Source organism: Saccostrea cucullata, unplaced genomic scaffold, assembly GCF_032062105.1.
Source record: "Saccostrea cucullata isolate Sc308-1 unplaced genomic scaffold, CSIRO_AGI_Scuc_v1 ctg145, whole genome shotgun sequence".
Lineage (NCBI taxonomy): Eukaryota > Metazoa > Mollusca > Bivalvia > Ostreida > Ostreidae > Saccostrea > Saccostrea cuccullata.
Window position 1 is genome coordinate 233,711 of NW_026931856.1, and position 22,809 is coordinate 256,519.

At 38.9% G+C, this 22,809-nt stretch overlaps 1 protein-coding gene across 1 annotated transcript; it reads right to left on the reverse strand.

Moving 5' to 3' along the window:
- Positions 1–6,711, reverse strand: LOC134233704 (calcyclin-binding protein-like). Its single transcript, XM_062715697.1, has 6 exons — positions 6,446–6,711; positions 4,255–4,459; positions 3,834–3,930; positions 3,363–3,465; positions 591–706; positions 1–285 (listed from the first exon to the last, which is right to left on the reverse strand). The coding sequence occupies exons 1-6, from the start codon at positions 6,461–6,463 to the stop codon at positions 144–146; spliced, it is 681 nt and encodes a 226-aa protein (XP_062571681.1). The 5' UTR covers positions 6,464–6,711; the 3' UTR covers positions 1–143.
- Positions 6,712–22,809: the final 16,098 nt, after the last annotated feature.

A 22,809-nucleotide genomic window follows, 5' to 3' on the forward strand; every position in this document is an offset into this window, starting at 1 on the left:
TCATATAAAAAAAATGAATTTATTTACAAAAATGGCATTGTAATGATATAAATTGATCATCATAACATATTGCAACTCAGCTTGTTTGATTCACGGCATTATAAATCACTATAAATCAGTGGTGTATAGGACAGGGGAGACAACTAGGAGGCCCCCTGCTTGTCGCGGGACTGAGTCCAGGCCTGAGCGATGGTCCTCCTCATGTCGTCGTCACCCTCATCATACATCTTCTTCAGCATATCCATCATGCTCTCGTTTGGATCCTTATCATCATCTGATTTGGACCTGCAAGACCCAAGAGAATAAACCATCATAGCATACAGGGAAAAACTGTGGTACAAAACATTATGTTTCTTTGGGTTGTCTTTCTTTTACAATTAATGCAATAATAAACATTTTGATATTATTATTGTTTTTAAAAAGCACAATAATATACCGGTATATAATTCTTGCACTGGATACTTGTAATTAAAAAGAAATCTTTCTTAAAATTTGAGAACATTAATATTTAGGTTTAAAAATAAATCACCTCTGTCTTTAAAAAGTACTAATAATTCACTTTGTGAAATTTTATTTAAAGATGAACTCACTTCTTCTCCTTTTCCTCCTTTGCTTTCTTTGAGTCTTTTTCTCCTGAGGTGACATAGGCCCATGTCTTTCCTGTTTTACTTTTTTTCAGCATCAGAAGAACTGTATCTGTTTTCACCTTCATTTGACCAGTACATTACATTTTATTTCATTTTTACGAAGGAAAAGTAATTAAAACCATAGGTAATCAGAGATTACAGAGCTCACCTCAACGAATGTTGTCTTTAAGTAAGGCAAAGTCACACAATTACCCAACAAAAAGTGTATATCCAAAAATGCAAAATTTATGCAATTTTGATTTGATACTTTGGAATACCTTTATAAAAACTTCAAAATAGTTCTTCATCATAAAAACGTAATTAAAATCCAGCATCTGAAGCAAGTTTGAGAGTTTTCATCCCTTGATGCATCATTTGTGCAAGTTTGGTTTATATAAGACTTATAGTATCTTGGTAATAGACCTGCACCCATAACTTTAATGAGGTCCATTATCTGGAAAATGTATGTCAAATTCAGCATCTGAAGCAAGTTCACTAGTGTGCATCCTAAGATGTATCATCCGTGCAAGTTTGCTCAACATAGAGCTCAAAGTTAGTTGGAAATGAAACCTATATAAAAAAACTAACCTTTTCGCTAATCCAGAAAATGTAGGTCAGATTCAGCATCTGAAGCCAGCCTGGTAGAATGCACCCTTATATGTACCATTCATGAAAGTTTGCTCATTATAGGGCTTAAAGTTACTTGGAAATGAATCCTGCACCAAAAAATTTAACCTGTTCACTCATCCAAAAAATGTAGGTCAGATTCAGCATCTGAAGCAAGTCTGGACGTATGCATCCTAAGATGTACCATCCATGCAAGTTTAGTCATTATAGGGCTCATAGTACCTTGGAAATGAAACCTGCACCAAAAACTTTATCCTGTTCACTTAACCGGAAAATGTACGTCAGATTCAGCATCCGAAGCAAGTCTGGTAGTATGCATCCTAAGATGTACCATCCATGCAAGTTTGATCATTATAGGGCTCATAGTAACTTGGAAATGAAACCTGCACCAAAAACTTTAACCTGTTCACTCATCCGGAAAATGTAGGTCAGATTCAGCATCCAAAGCAAGCCTGGTAGTGTGCATCCTTAGATGTATCATCCATGCAAGTTTGGTCAACATAGGGCTTGTAGTTACTCGGAAATGAGACCGACACCAAAAACTGCACCAAAAATGTTAATGTGCTCCAAAAACATTAACCTGGTCATTCCTTTGCTGAAATTGCAGCATCTGAAACTTTGACTGGTACAATGAAACACACTAGCAACATCTTCCATGCATGTCTAATCAATATAGGACACAGAAGTACATATGTTCTTAAAAAGAAAACTGCTCCAAAAAACTTAACCTTAACCCGGGATGCCAACACTGACACCAAGGATATTACATTAGCTCCCCCCAACTTCGTTGAGGTGAGCTAAAAAACCATGTGTGGAAATATTATATAAATATTGCATGTAGTTGAGTGTAACATTGAAAATTTTCACCCCAAGAAAACCATTGTCAACCGAGGCACAGCGGAGGTTGACAATGGTTTTCGAGGGGTGAAAATTTTCAATGTTACACTCAACTACATGCAATATTTATTATATTATACTGGATGATTTATACATATAACAATGAACCGTGTGCACATAAATTCTGCACAGTTGCTATTGTTTGGAATATCACCCGTCATCAAGCACTGTTGACTGTTGCTACGCTGGAGGGCGTGGCTTCATTATTCAGCGGGTAATAGTGTTTTTTAACAAATGTTTCTCGACCAATCAGATTCAACTAATTTACAAGAAAGTATAATATATGATAATATTAAACATGTTTAATCACTTTCCTAACTATAAGTCACTGATATAATTATATGTAATCTCTGATAATGCAGGAAGGAAACCTATTCTGGTAAGTGTACAACTTCTAATGCTTCAATACTCTGATATCCTGATACTACAAGACAATTTAATTGTCACTCCCCTTGGCTATGTAGACAGACTTGAGGTTGAGACAGGCAATGGACCTCTTTACTCCGTGTCTTCACACTCCAAATGTTATCAACATGTCTGTGGCAACATAGAGCTCTTCACTCTGCATTGTGTGATTAGACTCTATATGTGTTTTTGAGTGGTAATATGTAACTTAACTCTACATTGTGTATTTATACTCTGTACATGAATGTGGTTTTATACTGCCTGTAATGATAACCCTGAAATTTTATTTCTTGTAAAGAATACTATAGAGAACCACACCCATCTTCCCAAATCAAAAGTTTCTGATCCGCTCCACTCCACATAAACCCTTGACCGAATAGGCTAAGTTTGACAGGGTTTACTGTTATGCCATCTAGTGAGAGTATACATTTTGAACTCTACTGACCTCTGCTATTAGCCAATCAGAGTAAACGAATTCAACAGAGAATTCGAGATAATATTGGTAATCGTTAATAAATTCAATACATCTCAACTAAATAGCTGAAAAAACCTTTAACTGGGCTATTTAATGTTAGAGACGTTATCCTTGGGACTAAAACTGGCATGTTTTTCTCTTTACGATTTAGTTTCAGTTTAAATAAAACAATGATTTTGATTGGTTCATGCAAACTTGCATGACGCCAATCGGAAAACATATTTTAAACTCTGTCAAACTTAGCCTATTCGGTCAAGGGTTTATGTGGAGCGGAGTGGATCAGAAACTCTTGACTTGGGAAGATGAACCACACCATGCTGTGTCAGCCTCACCTTGAACCAGCTATCCTCGGGAACAATGTCCTCCAGCAGCGTAGAAATGTAGAGTTCTGATCGACGTTTGTTCTCCTCTTCCTCAACTTGTAATCGGAATGATCTTTGAAGAAAGAAATAATAAAAGCAAAGAGAGGTAACTCTACCACAGATATGTGTTGTTTTGCAAATATCTACTAATATCTGGGTTTTTTTTTAAATTAACAAATTTACTTGTTTTCAGAAAATGATTCAATTTAATACAAAAAAAAAATACCTTCTGTGAAAATATTTTTGATTCACAGCCCCCCTCCCTTCATTCCCATTTTCACCTTAACATTTGACTCTGGAATGGTTTTCTAATTCAAACATTACAAGGACATTTGCCTTTTATTCATTCAGGAATTCTAATTTGAGTTCACAATAAGTACAATTTATTCTGCTTTGTTATACTATATAAAAAAATGTTAATAACAAGTTCATTGTTCATACCTCTTACCAAATTCACAGGTAATTCTTTCTTTAGGAAGGGTGTGTACATCTTTGACCGTTACATAAATCTTCATGAATTTATCAGATTGATCCCATGCTGAAAAATATTTCATTATATTCCTAATGAAATTCACTCTACAATCCAATGACTATATCACGAGAATTTACTCCAGTGTACGTATTTCAAATTACATGTACTAATGATAAAAATTAAATTGATCTTTATACATATTATCAGAGCAGTCTTTTTAATGACTCATTGTCATTTTAACATTAAAAAAAACTGAAGCACAAAAAACCTCAGCAAAATAGATTTCCTTATCTTGAGTCTGTATCAATATTTATAATGGTATAAATGATCCCAAACTAGCCGCTGTTTCATCAAATTATCATTAGATATGGACTCGCCATCTGTACCTACCATATGTACTTATGACCTTTGTTTGTATTTGCGGCCTTGGTTTCTTGGGTGGTTCTTCTGTGGACGGAACAGGCTCTGAGACCGATCTTTCCAAACGTCTGATCTCGAGTTCTAACTTACTCATCTCTGTTCCGATTATGTCCTTCACACGAGATCGAGTAGCTTTCATGAGTAAGTCTCTCATTTCTTCTACATCCAGACGAAGCTGCATGAAAAATCTTTATAGATATCATAATTGTTGTGTTGTTTACATCATCAGAACCCATGGGTTTTCTCTTATTTACACCACAGGTGCTTGGGGACGCGACACCCCCACCCTATCCCCGGTGTTCCGTACCCCCAAGCAGGGGTGTTGCTAAAACGCGGAACGGAAAACGGAACGGAAAGCGGAACGGAACGGAAAACGGAAAGTTTTAGTCAAACAAATAAAATAGATTCGATATAAATCAGATAAAAAAAGCAAATTTCTTGTTGTAAAAGTCATTTCTAATAAAAATTTATTGTAAACTATTATATATTCTTGAGTCATGCATACCCTCCGTGGAAAAGATGGTACCGAAGGAAATTCGACCCACCCCCCCCCCCCCCCCCCCCACACACACACACACACACACACACGAAATAGGATTTTCGTGTTTGGGCAAAGGATATATGCCCTTTTTTTTGCTTGTCAAATTTTTTGTATGTTGGAAATTATTTACTGCCCCCCCCCCCCTTTTAATTTTTTTCCAATGTATTGTATATTGTTTAACGTCCCTCTCGAGAAATTTTCACTCATATGGAGACGTCACCGTATGCCGGTGAATGGCTTCAAATTAAGACGTATACTCGGCACTCAGGGTCATTGAGCAGTGAGGGTTCTTTATCGTGCCAGCGCCTACCGTGACACAGGACCTACGTTTTTAAGGTCATATCCGAAAGACCCGTGACTTTCACTTCTAGTGCCGAGCGCTTGGCAAAGGAACAGTCACTACCTTTATTTACGTCTTAGGTATGACGCGGCGCCGCGAACGAGAATCGAACCCGGGCCTCCCGATCACGAAGCGAACGCTCTACCACTAGGCTACCGTGACCGGTTTTTTCCAATGTCAATGTCTGTAAAGACAAAAATAACTACATGTAGTTATGATATTCAGACTATACACGCAGTGTCGAATTCGCGAATCATGAAAGGGGGAGTGGCAGTTTCGGGTCTGTGTAGGGGCCCACAGCCACATTAAAAATTGATTTATTAAACCTTACTTTGGACACAAAAAGGGGGCAGACCTATTGCAACTTTTCAGACCTTTCCGATGAGGGGAAAACAAACTCATTTTTTACGAGGTCATTCATATACCCCCCCCCCTAAACATACACGCATATGTACCACAAACAAACAACATTTAACTTCACTGAATGCAAGATTCTGCATTATATCTACCACATGAAAGTTTTCCAACTTGTCTGTCAAGAATTCAATATATAGAAAGACTCTATTTTGAATAAAACTTTAACAACCAGTGTGTATAAGAGATGTTTATTTGAGCTTGCCGTAAGGGTTTGCCCCATACGTAATCTTACAATTTTTTTTCTTTTCACATTTTATTTCTCTTTCCATGGTTCATCTAAATATCAAATATTTGCCCCCCCCCCCCAGTCATAACCTTTTTACTACGGAATTGTTCGTTCAAGTTGACATCCTTACCCTTTTTGTGAATGTAATTAATGTATTAAGTTAGTAGTTAGTGTGTAAAATAGTATTGAAAGATGTTGGAGTTGGAACTTATTCCACCTCCCGAATCAAACAATTGTCTTCTTTTTGTGTTTTTGCTTGATCAATACTTTTCAAGTTCGTTTATGTCCCCCCCCCCCTTCAAATTCGATTCTAGGTGAATGCTATGTTAGCGATTTTCGTAAATAAGAGACTGAGCATGACAAAATCAACTTGTATTTAATAGTGGGGGATTGAATATGTACAAGATATATCGTTTATGATAAAATTTGTGTATTTTAAGTGATTTAATCCAAAATAATATATTCCGTTTTCCGTTCCGTTCCGCTTTCCGTTCCGTTTTCCGTTCCGCGTTTTAGCAACACCCCCCCCCCCCCCCAAGCATTGTCTGACCTTTTTAAAATAAAAATATTTTTTCTATGACATATTCACAAAGCATTTTGCACAATCAAAGATGTACATTTATACGGATAAACTTACCACCTCCACGGTATCCATATTCCTCTCTAGAATTTTCTACAGCCTACTTTCGATTTCACCACACGATTGATAATTGATGTCTTTAGTCAAGAAGCTTACATGAATATGTCCCAACTCGTTGTAAAGTTGTTCAGTGTTAAATAATACCTCTTCAAGCTCTTGTTTTCAAAGTTTAAATTTTGCTTTACACTGGTTTTTAGTGTTTTTTGAAGACACACACACGTGTGGTTACCAGGATGAAAATTACTTCGTTCCTGAAGTGTTTCGACAATATATTCTGGGCTTGTTCAATATTATTGCGAGTATTCCGAGTATTCGACATGTAGCATTATCATGCAGAAAAAAGACCTTTCACATAATTTTAGAGGTAAAGAAAGAAGAAAAACCAGTCGTACCAGTGTTACACAAATGACATGCAAGTCCAGTGTGTGAAACATAATTATAGGACAGTAGAAATGGTACAAAAATCAAAGGATAGAACTAAGGACCTAAATTAGTTACAAAATTACTTTAAAATAAGTGACGGAAGCGGGCTTCTTGTACACAGGCACATGTTTCGTATACATTGGTATACGGGGCACTGAGAGAAGCAATCTTGGAATGGAATCTTGTTAATGACAAAATAATCAGCGCACGCATTTTCTCCCGCTTTATAAAGCTTACACTACTACATTATCCCCCTCCATAGAATGAGATGTCCTCATCTCTTTTGGAGTGCCGACACCTGTGGGGCGAAGTTCTAGGGGCAATCACTCTCACCTGCCAGAGAACATGCACCCGGATCCCAACGTGGGCGCCAATTGTAACAGAAACAATTTATTGCCTCTGCTGGGGATCGAACCCGGAACCTCTGGCTTGCCAGTCCAGTGCTCTACCAACTGAGCTAAAGGGTTAACCCACTAGCCCAAGCTAGTAGGATGCCATGTACCTTGCACTACTACATTCTTCCCCTCCTCCGAAAAATGACGTCCTCATCATTCTCAACGAAGAATGTAAAATTTAAAATAATATTAAAAATTAAAATCCTACTGAAATTTACACATTTAAGTTTTCTTTACAATTTCGAGTAAAGTTTTTAAAATCTCACCTCGTTCCAGTCCCTGACAACGCTCATCCTGCAAGATGTTCTGCAATAATGTTACTTTCCAATGCGGATCAATAGCCTGTTGTACTCATACATAATTTCCACTCCTTAACCAATCTGCATGGCTCTCTTCTAGTCCTGGTTGATCTGCGTGGAGCAGCAACAGGTGAACTTGTGTCATCTAATTCTGGTGCAGGTTCATCTGCTAATCCAACTTCTCCAGTATCTTTCTGTTCAGCTCCAGGTTCAACTTTATCTTCCTGTTCAATAATGGTTGCTGGTTCAGCTTCAGATTCTGGATCATCTGCTTTTGGTGCAGGTTCCATAGCAGTTTCATTATCTGTACTCTCTTGCAATACATCTTCTTCAATCTGATGGGCGTCCCCAATTGTTTGAAGATCTTCATCCACAATACCACTTTTTGTCTTAGCTTCAGGTAACACAATGTTATGGACATCATTGTGATGACGTTGTGTTCCATCTGGTATTGTTATAATGACTGCTTCTTCATCATCTGTACCTGACTGGGTATCGACAGTGGACTGTGTGTCCCCATTTTCCCTCTTATTTTGTCAAGTCCTTGGCTTTGGTGTGGGTTTCCGCATTGCTGGAACTGGCTTCTCTTCTTTGTAATCTATCTTTGATTGAAATTCAGTAACATGTCTAATGGGCAAGAGTAGGTTTCTATGAAGTATCCTTAGTCTACCAACTCCATCTTCCCTCTGGACTTTATAGACAGGAATCCCTTGGTTAGGTTGACTAATCACCAAATACGGTTCTTCCTCCCACTTGTCTGCGAGTTTGTGTCGACCATCAAATGCAAGTATCTTCACCAGGACTCTATTGCCGACTTCTAGTACAGCTCCTCTGGATTTAAGATCATAGTTATCTTTTGCCTTTGTTGTGATTTTCCTGCAGCTTCTGATGCCATTTGGTAAGATTATCTTAAGCGTTCCTTCAAGTTGTTGATGTATTTTGTAAGGTTTGATGATCTATGATTTTCTTTATGTAATCCGAATTCAATATCTAATGGCAGATTTGGTTCTCTTCCAAACATTAGATGAACGGGCGAAAATTTTGTAGTTTCCTGTTTCATGCAATTATAAGCGTGTACAATAGGAGCTTTGTAAGATTTCCAGTCTGCTTTCCTTGATCACTCTGAAGATCCTAACATGTTTATCAAAGTTCTGTTGAAACGTTACATAGTCCATTTCCCATTGTTCATCGTTTAGGACACCTCCTACGAACAGCTACAGAGACAGATTGTGGCAAAGCATGATATACATGTTCTTATGGTAATGGGAGATGCAAATGCAAAAGTTGGAAAGTCAAATAAAGGATGGAAAAGAGTCATAACACTGGGACTATAAAATAAATGAAAACGGCATCAGACTATCTGAAATTGCGCTCTAAATAACTGCGGAAGTCTTTTTAAGCAACTTGACATACACACGTTTACATGTGAATCTCCTAACTGGAAGCGATATAGGAACCAAATTGATCATGTAATGAATGGCAGTACAGGAAGCTTACAATTAAACTGTGTATGCGGAGTCAGAGTAAAATGTGGTGCAGACGCCAATTTAGATCTCCATCTAATACTAGCTAACGTAAAGATGAATCACTGCAGAGACTCAAAACCAAAAGAAAGCAACAGGAAGATGTATGACATCAGCAAGTTAGATCCAACAATATGCAAAGGATTCCAGCTTAAATGAAACAATTACCGGTATATGGAAATGACGAGCAGTATTCAAGCTCAAAAGTCCATGAAACAATACAAAATTACAAAAGCAGAGAAAACACGAACCTCCAAAACATCAGAGGTTGGATTAGGTGTAATGGAGGAGTGAGCATCCCCTGCCGACCGGCCACACCCGCCGTGTGCTCCTTGTCATGATTTTGAAATATGAGGAAAAACCCGTCATGTAAATAATTGTTGAAATTGACACAAAGCCAATAAGAGAGTATGAAATAAAAAGGCAATGCAGTATAGGTTGAATTAAAAAGGCACCCCCCCCCCCAACACACACACACACAAATGAAAAATGGAAAGAACCCTGGCATAGTTAACATCAATGCACAAGTACTGAGGAGTGCATATCATATGCAACATCAGAATTAACAAATTTTTTTTTCAGCAGAATTATTAGTGAGCAGGAAATACCAACAGTCTGGAAGAGATAGCTCAAAAAAATTGTCAGTATACTTTAGAAAGGAGATCCGATAGTATGTGACAATTATAGAGGTATATTTATATTACAACTATCAGTGGTGCCATCTAAAGTGTACTGCAGAATAGTGGTTGACGGAATTAGAGAAGGAATAGAAGACAGCCTAAGACCAAAGCAAGCTGCATATCGAAGAGGAATATCAGAAGGGATTTATATACTAGTATTAGGCCTAAGGAATGTATAAAAACAGGCTATAGAGTGGCAACAACCACTGTACATAAGCTTCTTAAACTTAAAAAAAAGCCTATGACAGCATAATAAGAGAAAAACTGTGAGACATACTAAGAAATATTTGTGGAATCATCAGGTATATATGTTGGAAATTTATGTCCACATTAGAGGACCTGAATTTTGCAGACGACTTTGCACTTTTTTCCAGCAAACACATCGACATGCAGGAAAATACCATAATACTACACGACGTCGCTTAAAAATCAATGGCGACAAATCAAAATGCACGAGAATACACAGATTAAGAAGAATTCATCGGGCTGAATAATAAGGATGTGGAAGATGTTGAAACATTTTTAGCACACCTCGACGAAGTCGAGATGAGCTTATGCTATACCTCCGGCGTCGGCGTCGGTGTCGGCGTCCCGGTTGAAGTTTCAGGAGCAGGTCCATTCCCAAGTAACTATAAGCCCTACCTGGACCAAACTTGCATGGATGATGCATCTAGGGATGGACACTACCAGCTTTGCTTCGGATGCTGGATCTGACCTACATTTTCCAGATGAGTGACCAGGTTAAAGTTGTTGGAGCAGGTCCATTCCCAAGTAACTATAAGCCCTACCCGAACCAAACTTGCATGGATGATGCATCTAGGGATGGACACTACCAGACTTGCTTCGGATGCTGGATCTGACCTACATTTTCCAGATGAGTGACCAGGTTAAAGTTTTTAAAGCACGTCCATTCCCAAATAACTATAAGCCCTACACGGACCAAACTTGCCTGGATGATGCATCTAGGGATGGACACTACAAGGCTTGCTTCGGATGCTGGATCTGACCTACATTTATCAGATTAGTGACTAGATTATTCCCAAGTAACTATAAGCCCTACCCGGACCAAACTTGCATGGATAATGCATCAAGGGATGGACACTACCAGACTTGCTTCGGATGCTGGATGTGACCTACATTTACCAGATTAGTGACTAGATTATTCCTAACTAACTATAAGCCCTACCCGGACCAAACTTGCATGGATGATGCATCTAGGGATGGACAATCGAAACTTGCTACGGATGCTGGATCTGACCCACATTTTCCAAATGAGTAACGAGGTTAAAGTTTTTGGAACAGGACAATCCCCAATGAATTTTTAGACCTATTTAAACAGAACTTGCTTGAATATCATTGTCAGAATAAAAATCATCTGTTAAGAAAATATAATGTGAGCTTTGCATTACCTAAACTGATAACATTCGTCGAGGTGAGCTTCGTAATCTTTGATTACTTATGTTTCTACCTAGGTGCCACAATGCCCAAGACGAAAGGAAATGAGACAGACACAGGGAGAAGTTTAGGCTTGCAAGGACTTCTTTTGAATCTCTTGCTTAAATATGGAAGTCAGCACAAACAACACAAGTGTTTTATCTCTGTTGCTGTATTGTTCTGAACTACGGAGAACCGCCGAGAAAGACGATGAAAAGTTGGACACATTCCATCGGAGATGCCTTGGGAGGATCCTAAAAGTACATTGACCCGGAAAAATATGCAACCAAGAATTGTATGAGAGAGCAAGAAAAAGCCACGTACATCCTCCAAAGCGAAGCTAGTTCACATATAGGAACAAGCCTCTGGGCGAAAGAGAAGAGGATAACCAAAGAACGCCTGGCGACACTTTTGAGAGAGAAAGAGAACTTGGTTGGGCCAGCTGGAAGGACTACCGTATGTGGCGTTCTTTGTTTGAATGGCCTCACGCGTCCTCCGAGGCTCGGAAAGGATAAGTTAGTAAGTTTAAGTAATAATTTTACAAGTTCTCAGTTAATACAACCATCTTGTCCGAAAATACAGTCCCCTCCATGGCACCTGATCCCCCATGGATGGGCAATTGAGTTTGAATAATGTTCGTTTTCTCCATATTACGTCTATAACCTAATGTTATACAACTGCTGAAGAAACTAGACAAGAGCGAGTTTTCAGAGAGTACAAAAATTACATGAATTCGCCAGAAATGCTGTCGATATGAAGGTTGTTGATTTAAAAGGAGATGGTTTTGGTAGAGGGGCTGGAGAACATGTGAACGTTTTACGATTGATTGATTGCATGCTTTATGTCCATTCGAGAATTTTTCACGAACGTTTTACGAAGATGGTAAGAAGATTCACCATGCAATTCAAAGCTTTCCTTCTATTGGATTCTATAGCAAGACCTTTCAGCTTCATTTATCCCTTTCATTGGTGTCAATGAGTTCAAGGTGGCTAAATGTAGTCTCATGATGTCCTTTATACGAGATTCAATAATCAAAAGATTCGTGATACAGGAGTTCAGACAAGTGTTTGCAGTTTTATCAGTAGAAAGAAAGAGGGAATTACAGAGCATAATAGGCTAAACGTTGAAACGCGTCAATCTGATTAAATCAGTCCTTTGTTACTCTCCGAAATTTGGATTGTCGCTGTACAGTGACTATTATAGTTTCCACTCAGAGCGTAACAAAGATCTGATTTTAATCAGATTGCAAACACGTAAAACTTATTTCTTAAAAGACGTTAATGGTAATCAAATAACCAAGCTTTATGATAAACATATAATGACTAACTTTTCTATCGTCAACTTCCATTACTTATGCAGCAGTATAATTTCATCACCTGCATGCGGAGTTAATATATCTCAGTTGATTCGATACGCAAGAGCATGCTCTACGTATGAACAATTTCAAAAACGAGATAAATTATAAAAAAAACAAGTTGATGGACAATAATTTAAGAAGTCTCGTTTAAAGTCATCATTTCGTAAGTTCTATGGTCCATACAATGACCTTGTCGGCAAATACAATTTATCATTGAGTCAAATGCTGAATGACGTTTTTCGTACTAATTGTTAGTCCATTATTTACAGACTCTGAATTGACGACGGATTTTTCCGTTATTTCCCGATCATGACAAGGAGCACACGGCGGGTGTGACCGGTCAGCAGGGGATGCTCACTCCTCCATGGCACCTGATCCCACCTCTGATGTTTTGAAGGTTCATGTTTGTTCTGCTCCTATGTTGTATTGTTCAATGGATTTTTGATCTTGAATACTCGTACTGTTCGTTATCTCCATATGTTTCATTCTAGCAATTGGTCAAGATTGATAAGACTGAGAAGAGGAATAAAATTCTTAATTGATGTACACGCACAGAGCTTTGATCAAATGGGAACTTTTTCATGAAACACATAAGCTAACAAATGGAAGATGAATCAGTTGAAAACAGTCAATTGTATTTTTGCCGCCATCGGTGCACATCTTATCTAGTTGCTCAGTTGCAGCGATGCAAGGCGGGTACAGGTGGAAACACGATAATGTCTCAAGTGAACTAGCTGGCGTGGATATGAAGGCGAGAACAGAGAAGCGACAAAAGGGCTAATATCTTCAACTTTGTCAGGAAAGGTGCAAGAGGTGAGAAAAATACAAGATGGAAATCATCAGTATTTGACATTTACAGGAGAAGACTTGAAACTAGAGATAGAACTGAAAAGAGAAAGCTTTCTTTCCAGAGGTAGTAGATACACCATGGAGACAAACCATGCATGATGCCGTGATCTAGTCAGGCCAAAACCCTAGTAGCCATAGAGGTAACAGTGGTATGGTAGGAACATTGAAGAGGCGCACCATTGGAAGAGTTTTAAGTATGCAGATTGATGACTAGTTAGGAGAGAATGTTTGGATGAAGATGCTATTGAGAAAAATTGAAGCCTCTTGTCACGGCAGGCGTTAACACGATAAATATTCCTCACTGTTTAATGGCAATACGTGCAGAGTAAAGATTTATAAGAAGTCCCTCACGGGTACTAGTATATGTTGACGTCTACATATAAGTTAAAAATTCTCGAATGGGACATAACACAACAGTCAAACAATCAATCATATGCAAGAGTCTCTAAGCCCAATCAGTGTCGAAGTTGCTCAAGTGTCTTGGAAATGGTGTCATCATTGCGGAGAGGTACTAGACGTCAACTGGCAGTAGCAGCGGATAAATGATCATGCTGATGATGGCATAGGACGAGAGGAGCCGAGTTGGATGCTTGGAACTGAGTAGAAGTGGGTTTGCCACAATTGCTGACCCACTAACTTGAGGATATCACGCTTTGAGGTCGAAACATCCAAGATATGTTAGCCACCATCTAAAGGCGGTGTAACCAGAGGTTTCGACAGACTCAAGTTAAGCATGGACGGAATTCCAGAACTTCATTGCAGATTTAACATGATCTGGCTCCGGGGCGATAAACAAAAGACAAGCTCACTTTTGATCTCAACCTCACTTTTAGAAAAAAAAAAGTTTTATGGCCCTAGAGCCTATATGTTTACTTCATCAAACATTATCCAGCCAATATCATTTCATATCTCTATTTAGAGAACTGGAATCTACCTGCTAGTGTCAATTTTACTGGACAGTGTGTTAATATCATATTCGAAAGTCACTTGCTTTCCCCTGCTATCATGCTCATTTACATAAATTTCCTGTCTAAATTAGGCTTTTGATTTTCCCAAAACGTTCAAAAAGCAGTGAAGCTTTCTGGCCAATGACCCATTTCCTTACACTTTTAATACCCCGCTCCCGCCCGTTTTATCTGTCCGATAAAACGGGTCTAAAGGCCTGTGGTTGGGGGCTATATAACTTGGCCTAATGCACCGTGCATTTACAGACTTAGTCTGCTGCTGGACCCCGTGGTTTTCCTTGGGTACTAAATATCGATCTGCTACCCTGAGGAGGATATTTTTCATGCATTTTCCCTAATTTATAATACCTTCACGTTTTATAATCTGACACGCATATTAGTTTCTGATTTTCTCTATATATTAAAATATGTAACCCATTTTTTTCAAACGAGTCTGCCAGAGTCTCATTTTGAAATGATTCAACAAGTGTACTTTATTGGTTTTAGTGATTTAAGTATTCAAAAAGCTTTTAAAATAAAACATGTGGAGATATATTCAGTATTTGATCTCAGAAGTCCATTAAACTTTACAAAATAGGAGCGAAGCAAACACGGGCCTCCAAAACATCAGAGGCAGGATTATGTGCCATGGAGGAGTGAGCATCCCCTGCCGATCGGTCACAACCGCATGCAGTGTGTTCCTTATCACGATCGGGAAATAACGGAAAAATACACGGACAACTCCGTGTTTAAATAATAGCCTAACAATCAACATGAAAGAAAAAAATGCATTCAGCATTTGTCTTCATGAAAAATTGTAATTGCTAATAAGGTCATTATATCGACCATAGAACTTACGAAATGATGACTTTAAACGAGACTGCTAATATTCTACCATCACCAACGTGTTTGTCAATAACTTACCTCATTTTAGAAACTGTCCATGCGTAGAACATGCTCTTCCGTATCGAATCAACAGAGATATATAAACTCCACAAGCACGTGAAAAATGTACAGGTATATTGCTTCATAAGTAATGGAAGTTGACGATTGAAAAGTTAAAGTCATTCTGTTTATCATAAAGCTAATGTTGTTAGGTCCCATTTACGTCTTTTTAGTAAAAGATCCAAACATGAAACAGATGTGTCAGACTCTGTGGTATCTTTTAATTTAAGCTCACTGGGATGTACGAGTATAGTGTCAGCAAAGAATGGACACAACTATTGTTAATTGACGATATGTCGCCAATATATCTAAACGTCGAATTGAAGGCTACAGCAAGTGTTTTCTTCGTTTCACGTAAAAGATTTTGAACAAATTCTGCTTCATGTAAATAAAAATAGGTCTGCTAAGAAGGGTGCGCTATTGGTACCTATAGGAATTCTGATAGATTGTTGGGAGACCTGGTCTCCAAAAACCACATAGATATTGTCAATCAGAAACTTTTTAATGTCAACTCCACAGTGGTTGTGTGTACAATCAGAATGTTTTAACAAATTAATTTTGCAAATGACCAATGACAAGGTAAGTAAATTTACGAGTTCCATTTTTTTATTGAAAATACAGCTGTAAATGATGTCAGAAAGCCTGGACTTTATTTTATCGTGGGGGATAATTGTATATAAAGTTGAAAAGTCGTAAGTTTTAATGTTGATGATTTTGGTAAAATTTTATGATTTCAAATGTCTCAAAAGTTCCTCCGACTTTTCTTGTATCCACATCTGATTTACACCACTTCTCGAATATATTGTTGAACAGTACTCTTGAGGTTCCTCCTTCACTTCTGCTACTTAGTTAGTAGTAAAGAAAGATGCTTGATAGAACATTTACTGGAACCCAATTTTGTTGTTTGGAATATTAAAATGTTCAAAACTAAGTATCTTTGTACATGTAAGGATTTTTATGAGCCTTACAGGGGGAAACTGAGGACATTGCTGTTGAAGATCCTGATTTAACATTTATGTATAGAAAGCCTTTATTTTATTTTATTTTCAGCCATCAGCCATCCTCACAAGCCGGGTCCTGAGACAACATGTTGCCGTTAGACCCCTGGCAAATCTCATATACAATACAATATCCATGCGCTGACTGTAGCGAAGCGACGTCTTACGGAAAAATAGTTAAACTTGATTGTTTTTCTTATCTCTCAACCAATCACATAAAGCCATTCTATGATAAACAATTTGTAACACGTGCATTAATTTTGAGGTGTCAGCTGAATCCTTATCTACCTATTTTTGAAATCTTTGATTTGATTGGTGCTTCTCAATGAGAGAAGCAAGCCCACGGATATTGAATGAAATATGCCAGGGGTCTAACGGCAACGTGTTGACTCGGGACCCCTGGCTTGCGAGGATGGCTGGAAAGAGGCAGAGGGATGTTTTGTATCGAAAGAGAACTCGAGGACAATCAACCAGTTTAGGACATTGTGATAAATGTGGAGGTGAAACTGTTCATGTCAGTGCTAGCTTAGCTATCATCAGGGTACATGGTGGAGAGCAGATACATAAATCCATCTATTCAGAAGCAGAAGGGTACTCCAGATGCGGAGAGCTCAGAAGTGTCATAAGTCAACTCATCAAGGAGGCCAAAGACGGCAAGAAATATTTTGAAGCTGTGTGGTTAGACCTAGCCAACGAGTATGGATCTCTGCCCCACAAGCTGATTGAGTCGGTGATCGAGCGGTACAAAATACCAGAGAACGTTCAGGGGATTGTCAAGAGCTACTTCGGGGGAATGCAGATCCGGTTCACTGTCGATGACTACACCACATCCTGGCAAAGAGTAGAGAAAGGGATAGTCACAGGATGTACAATCTCTCCTATTCTGTTCGTAATGGGTATGGTGACCAGGACTGCAGAGAGAGAGAATCAAGAGGGCCAAAGATGGACTCAGGGATTTATCAGCCACCAATTCGAGGCTTTATGGATGATCTCACTGTGACAACAACGACCGATATACAGGCGAGATGGGACCTGTCAGCATTGGAAGATATAGTGTTTCCTGGACACGCATGAAGTTCATGCTAAAGAAATCCAGATGTCTCGTTTTGAGGAAGGGGCGTATCATCAGGCAAGTCAAGATGCAAATTCAAGCAGAGGAGATCCCATCAATAGTAGGAAACCCGATCAAGTGCTTGGGGAAGTGGTTTAATGAATCCCTCACAGACAAGGATAGCATCGAGGACACAAAGAAGAAGCTCATTGCTTGGTTGAAAAGAGTCGATGGAAGCGAAAACCTGGAAAATATAAGGCATGGATCTATCAGCATGGGATCCTACCAAGACTTATATGGCTGCTCCTCATACTAGTATACGAAATTGCAACTACTACAGTCGAAACCAAGGAAAGGAAAATTACTGGGTGTCTGAGGAGGTGGCTAAGACTTCCATCATCATTTACATCGATTGGACTCTGCATCAACTCAACCCAGTTACGCATACCAGTTTCCTCTGTGGTGGAAGAATTCAAAGCAGCAAAATGCAGCTTGGTAATGACGTTACGTGACTTAGCAGATGACAGGGTCGCAGAAGCAGGGATCAAGACAAAGACAGGAAGAAAGTGGTCAAGATAGCAAAATGCAGCTTGGTAATGACGTTACGTGACTCAGCAGATGACAGGGTCGCAGAAGCTGGGATCCAGACAAGGACAGGAAGAAAGTGGTCAGCAAAAACATCAATGGATCAAGCAGAGAGTATGCTTTACTTATGCCCTATTGTTCAGGCTGAAGTACGGCGCACTGAGGAAAATTAACGGAAAGCAAAATCAACAGAGCTTTGTAAACAGGGGGCCAGGATGAAGTGGGACTTACCGTTGCGGGAATTAACCTGGACAGAACAGTGGAGAAAGGAGCAGTTTAGAATCTCGTTCCTTCTGAGGTCAGTGCATGACACACTCCCATATCCTTTAAATTTGCAACAGTGGGGGATAAGCGAAGACTAGTTGCAAGCTGTGTGGAAAGAGAGGGACAATGGTGCATATTCTATCAGGATGCCAAGTTGCGCTGACCCAGGGAAGACATAGATAGCGACATGATAAGTCCTGTGGAAGTCGGCTGGATGTGGAGAGAAGAAGGAAACAACCAGCAGACAAGAAACAAAGACAAATACAGTCTGTGAGGGTGAAGCAATGGTTGACATAAGAGCAGCAAGGCAGACATAAGTGTTGGATAGAGGACATGACTGGGAGCTCAGAGTTGATCCAGACAGGAAGTTAGTTTTCCCTAACATCGTGGAAATCAACCTAAGACCAGACGCAGTTTAGTGTCCCAGCAATCGAAAACATGGTCACAATGGAGCTGACTGTGCCGTGGGAAGAAAATTTTGAGGAAGCACATGAGAGGAAGAGCCTTAAATATGCAAGGCAGACTGCAGGGATAGAGGCTGGAGTGTCTGGCTGTTTCCAATAGAGGTCGGCTGAAGAGGTTTCCAAGTGCAATCAGTGTGGAAGCTGCTCACTAGATTAGGTGTATCATGAAGAGCAAGCAAGACAGCAGCAAGGAGACTGGGAGAAGAAGCAGAAAAGTCATCCTGCTGGATATGGCACCACCGAGACGATCTGTGCTGGAAGTCAGGATCCATTGAGTAGTGGATTGGCCACCACTGCTGACCCACCAACTGGAGGATATCATGGTTATGGGTGGAAACATCCGGTGAAGGTTGGAGACAATCTGATGATGATCAGAACCGACAGGCGAGACCAGGGGCGAAAGTTACAGATAGTGACAGGCATGCTTAAGTGTGCCAAGCTGACAGTTAGCAGAAAACCATCTTCTGTAAGTGAATACTGCCTATACACACTGAAGAGAACTATTTAGCCTCATCATTTTTATGCCCCGCTATGAAAATGACCGGGGCATATAGTGTTTGTCATGTCCGTCTTCCGTCCTTCCGTCTGTCCTTCTTTCACACTTTGCGTTTAGCTCTGTTCAAAGCTAAGTTTCAAAGAAACTGTCCAAGATATTTTCATCAAACTTCATATGCTGATAGATATTGATGAGAGCTATGCAACTGCATCAACATTTTTTGACCTTGACCTTTCCTTTGACCTTGACCTCACTTTTCTTAAATTAGTGTTTAGCTCAATTTTAAACATACCACTCAAGATGGTGTTATCAAACTTCACATGTTGATACAAATTTGCACGGATGATGCATCATGGGATGAACAATACCAGACTTGCTTCGGATGCTGGATCTGACCTACATGAGTGACCAGGTTAAAGTTTTTGGAGGAGGTCCATTCCTAAGGAACTATAAGCCCTACTTCGACCAAACTTGCATGGATGATCAATGCATCTAAGGATGGACACTACCAGACTTGCTTCGGATGCTGGATCTGACGTACATTTTCCAGATGAGTGACCAGGTTAAAGTTTTTGGAGCAGGTCCATTCCTAAGGAACTATAAGCCCTACTTGGACCAAACTTGCATGGAGGATGCATCTAGGGATGGACACTACCAGACTTGCTTCGGATGCTGGATCTGACCTATCTTTTCATTCCGAAGGAACTATACGCCCTGCCTGAACCAAACTTGCATGGATGATGCATTTAGGGATGGACACTACCAGACTTGCTTCAGATGCTGGATCTGACCTACATTTTTATTCCCTAGAAACTATAAGCCCTACCTGAACCAAACTTGCATGGAGGATGCATCTAGGGATGGACACTACCAGACTTGCTTCGGATGTTGGATCTGACCTATATTTTCATTCCCAAGTAACTATAAGCGCTGTCTGAACCAAACTTGCATGGATGATGCATCTAGGGATGGACACTACCAGACTTGCTTCAGATGCTGGATCTGACCTATATTTTCATTCCCAAGTAACTATAAGCCCCACCTAAACCAAACTTGCATGGATGATGCATCTTAGGATGAACACTACCAGACTTGCTTCGGATGCTGGATCTGACCTATATTTTCTTTCCTAAGTAACTATAAGCCCTGTCTGAACCAAACTTGCATGGATGATGCATCTAGGGATGGACACTACCAGACTTGCTTCGGATGCTGGATCTGACCTATATTTTCATTCCCAAGTAACTATAAGCCCCACCTAAACCAAACTTGCATGGATGATGCATCTTAGGATGGACACTACCAGACTTGCTTCGGATGCTGGATCTGACCTATATTTTCTTTCCCAAGTAACTATAAGCCCTCCGCCCTGCCTGAACCAAACTTGCATGGATGATGCATCTAGGGATGGACACTACCAGACTTGCTTCGGATGCTGGATCTGACCTATATTTTCATTCCCAAGTAACTATAAACCCTATCTGAACCAAACTTGCATGGATGTTGCATCTAGGGATGGACACTACCAGACTTGCTTCGGATGCTGGATCTGACCTATATTTTCCAAACCAGAGACCAGGTTAAAGTTCTGGGAACAGATCAATCCCAATGAATTTGAAGTTCTTAATATCTACATTATTATCAAAGTTATTAATATTTGTTCACACTATACACGTTTTTCATGCTACATGTGTAGAAATAAGTATATGCCATGTATGGGGTAAAACACAACTCTCAAGAATATTGTTGTTGGGATAAATACTAAATGTTAAGGAAATATGATGTGAGATTTGGATTTAACTTACACTGATAACATTCGTTGAGGCGAGCTTCGTAATCTTTGATTACGTATGTTTTATTAAAGACATCATTTCTAGACACTTTTATCAAACTTCATATGTTGATACATACTGATGAGAGATATGCAACTGCATCAACATTTTTGACCTTGACCTTTGCTTTAACATTGACCTCACTTTTCCTAAATTAGTGTCAAACATCATAAGTTTATAGATATTGAGGTAAGCATTTCAAGTGTATCATCATTTTTTACCTTTACCTTTCATTTGACCTTGACCTCACTTTTATCCATTTTTGTTTAAGTCAGTTTTAAAGAAACCATTTATAATTATATTTTCAACTTCATTTGCTGACACTTACTGATGAGATCTTTTCAACTGAATCAACAGTTTTTGACCTTGGTATTTCCTTTGACCTTGACCTCACTTTAATGAAATTAGTGTCAAACTTCATATGCTGATACATACTAATGTAAGCAATTCAGCTGCATCACTATTCAAGATATTCTGATCAAATTTTATACACATACAAATTTTCATGTTGCTTTACTAATATATCCTCGGCGGGGCATTCATGTCCCATGGACATATTTCTAGTTTTTACCTTTCCTTTGACATTGACTTCACTTTTCTTAATTATGTGTTTAGCTAAATTTCAAAAAAATTATTCAAGATATTTAATCAAACTTTGTTTGTTAATACATACCGATGATAGCTATTTAACTGCATCAACACTTTAACTTTCACCCTTTTCTTTGACCTTACTTTCTTAAATAAGTGCTTATCTCAATTTCAAGGAATCTTGAGATATTTTATCTAATCCTTTCTGCATATACATACTGATGAGAGCTCTTTATCTGCATTAACTTTTTACCTTGACCTTTCCTGTGACCTTGACCTCACTTTTCTTGAATTAGTGTTAAGCTTAGTTTCAAAGAAATTATAATAAAAACATAGGTAATCAGAGATTACAGAGCTCACCTCAACGTGTGTTGTCTTTAAGTAAGGCAAATTAAGTCACACAATTAACCAACAAAAAGTGTACATCCAAAAATGCAAAATTTATGCAAATTTGATACTTTGGAATAGACCTATAAAAAAAACTAAAAACTAGTTCTTCATCATGAAAATGTAATTAAAATCCAGCATCTGAAGCAAGATTGAGAGTTTTCATCCCTTGATGCATCATTTGTGCAACTGGTTTATATAAGCCTTATAGTTTCTTGGTGATAGACTTGCACCCAAAACTTTTACGAGGTCTGTTATCTGGAAAAATGTATGTCGAATTCGGCATCTGAAGCAAGCCCATTAGTGTGCATCCTAAGATGTATCATCCATGCAAGTTTGGTCAACATAGGGCTTAAAGTTACTTGCAAATGAAACCTGTATAAAAAAATTAACCTTTCCACTAATCCAGAAAATGTAGGTCAGATTCAGCATCCGAAGCCAGCCTAGTAGAATGCACCCTTAGATGTACCATCCATGCAAGTTTGGTCATTATAGGGCTCAAAGTTACTTGGAAATGAATCCTGCACCATAAACTTTAACCTGTTTACTCCTCCAGAAAATGTAGGTCAGATTCAGCATTCGAAGCAGGTCTTGTAATATGCATCCTAAGATGTACCATCCATGCAAGTTTGGTCATTATATGTCTCATAGTAACTTGGAAATGAAACCTGCACCAAAAACTTTAACCTGTTCACTCAACCGGAAAATTTTCATCCGAAGCAAGTCTAGTAGATTACATATATGTACCACCCATGCAAGTTTGGTCATTATAGGGCTCAACGTATCTTCGAAATGAAACCTTCACCAAAAACTTTAACCTGTTCACTCAACCGGAAAATGTAGGTCA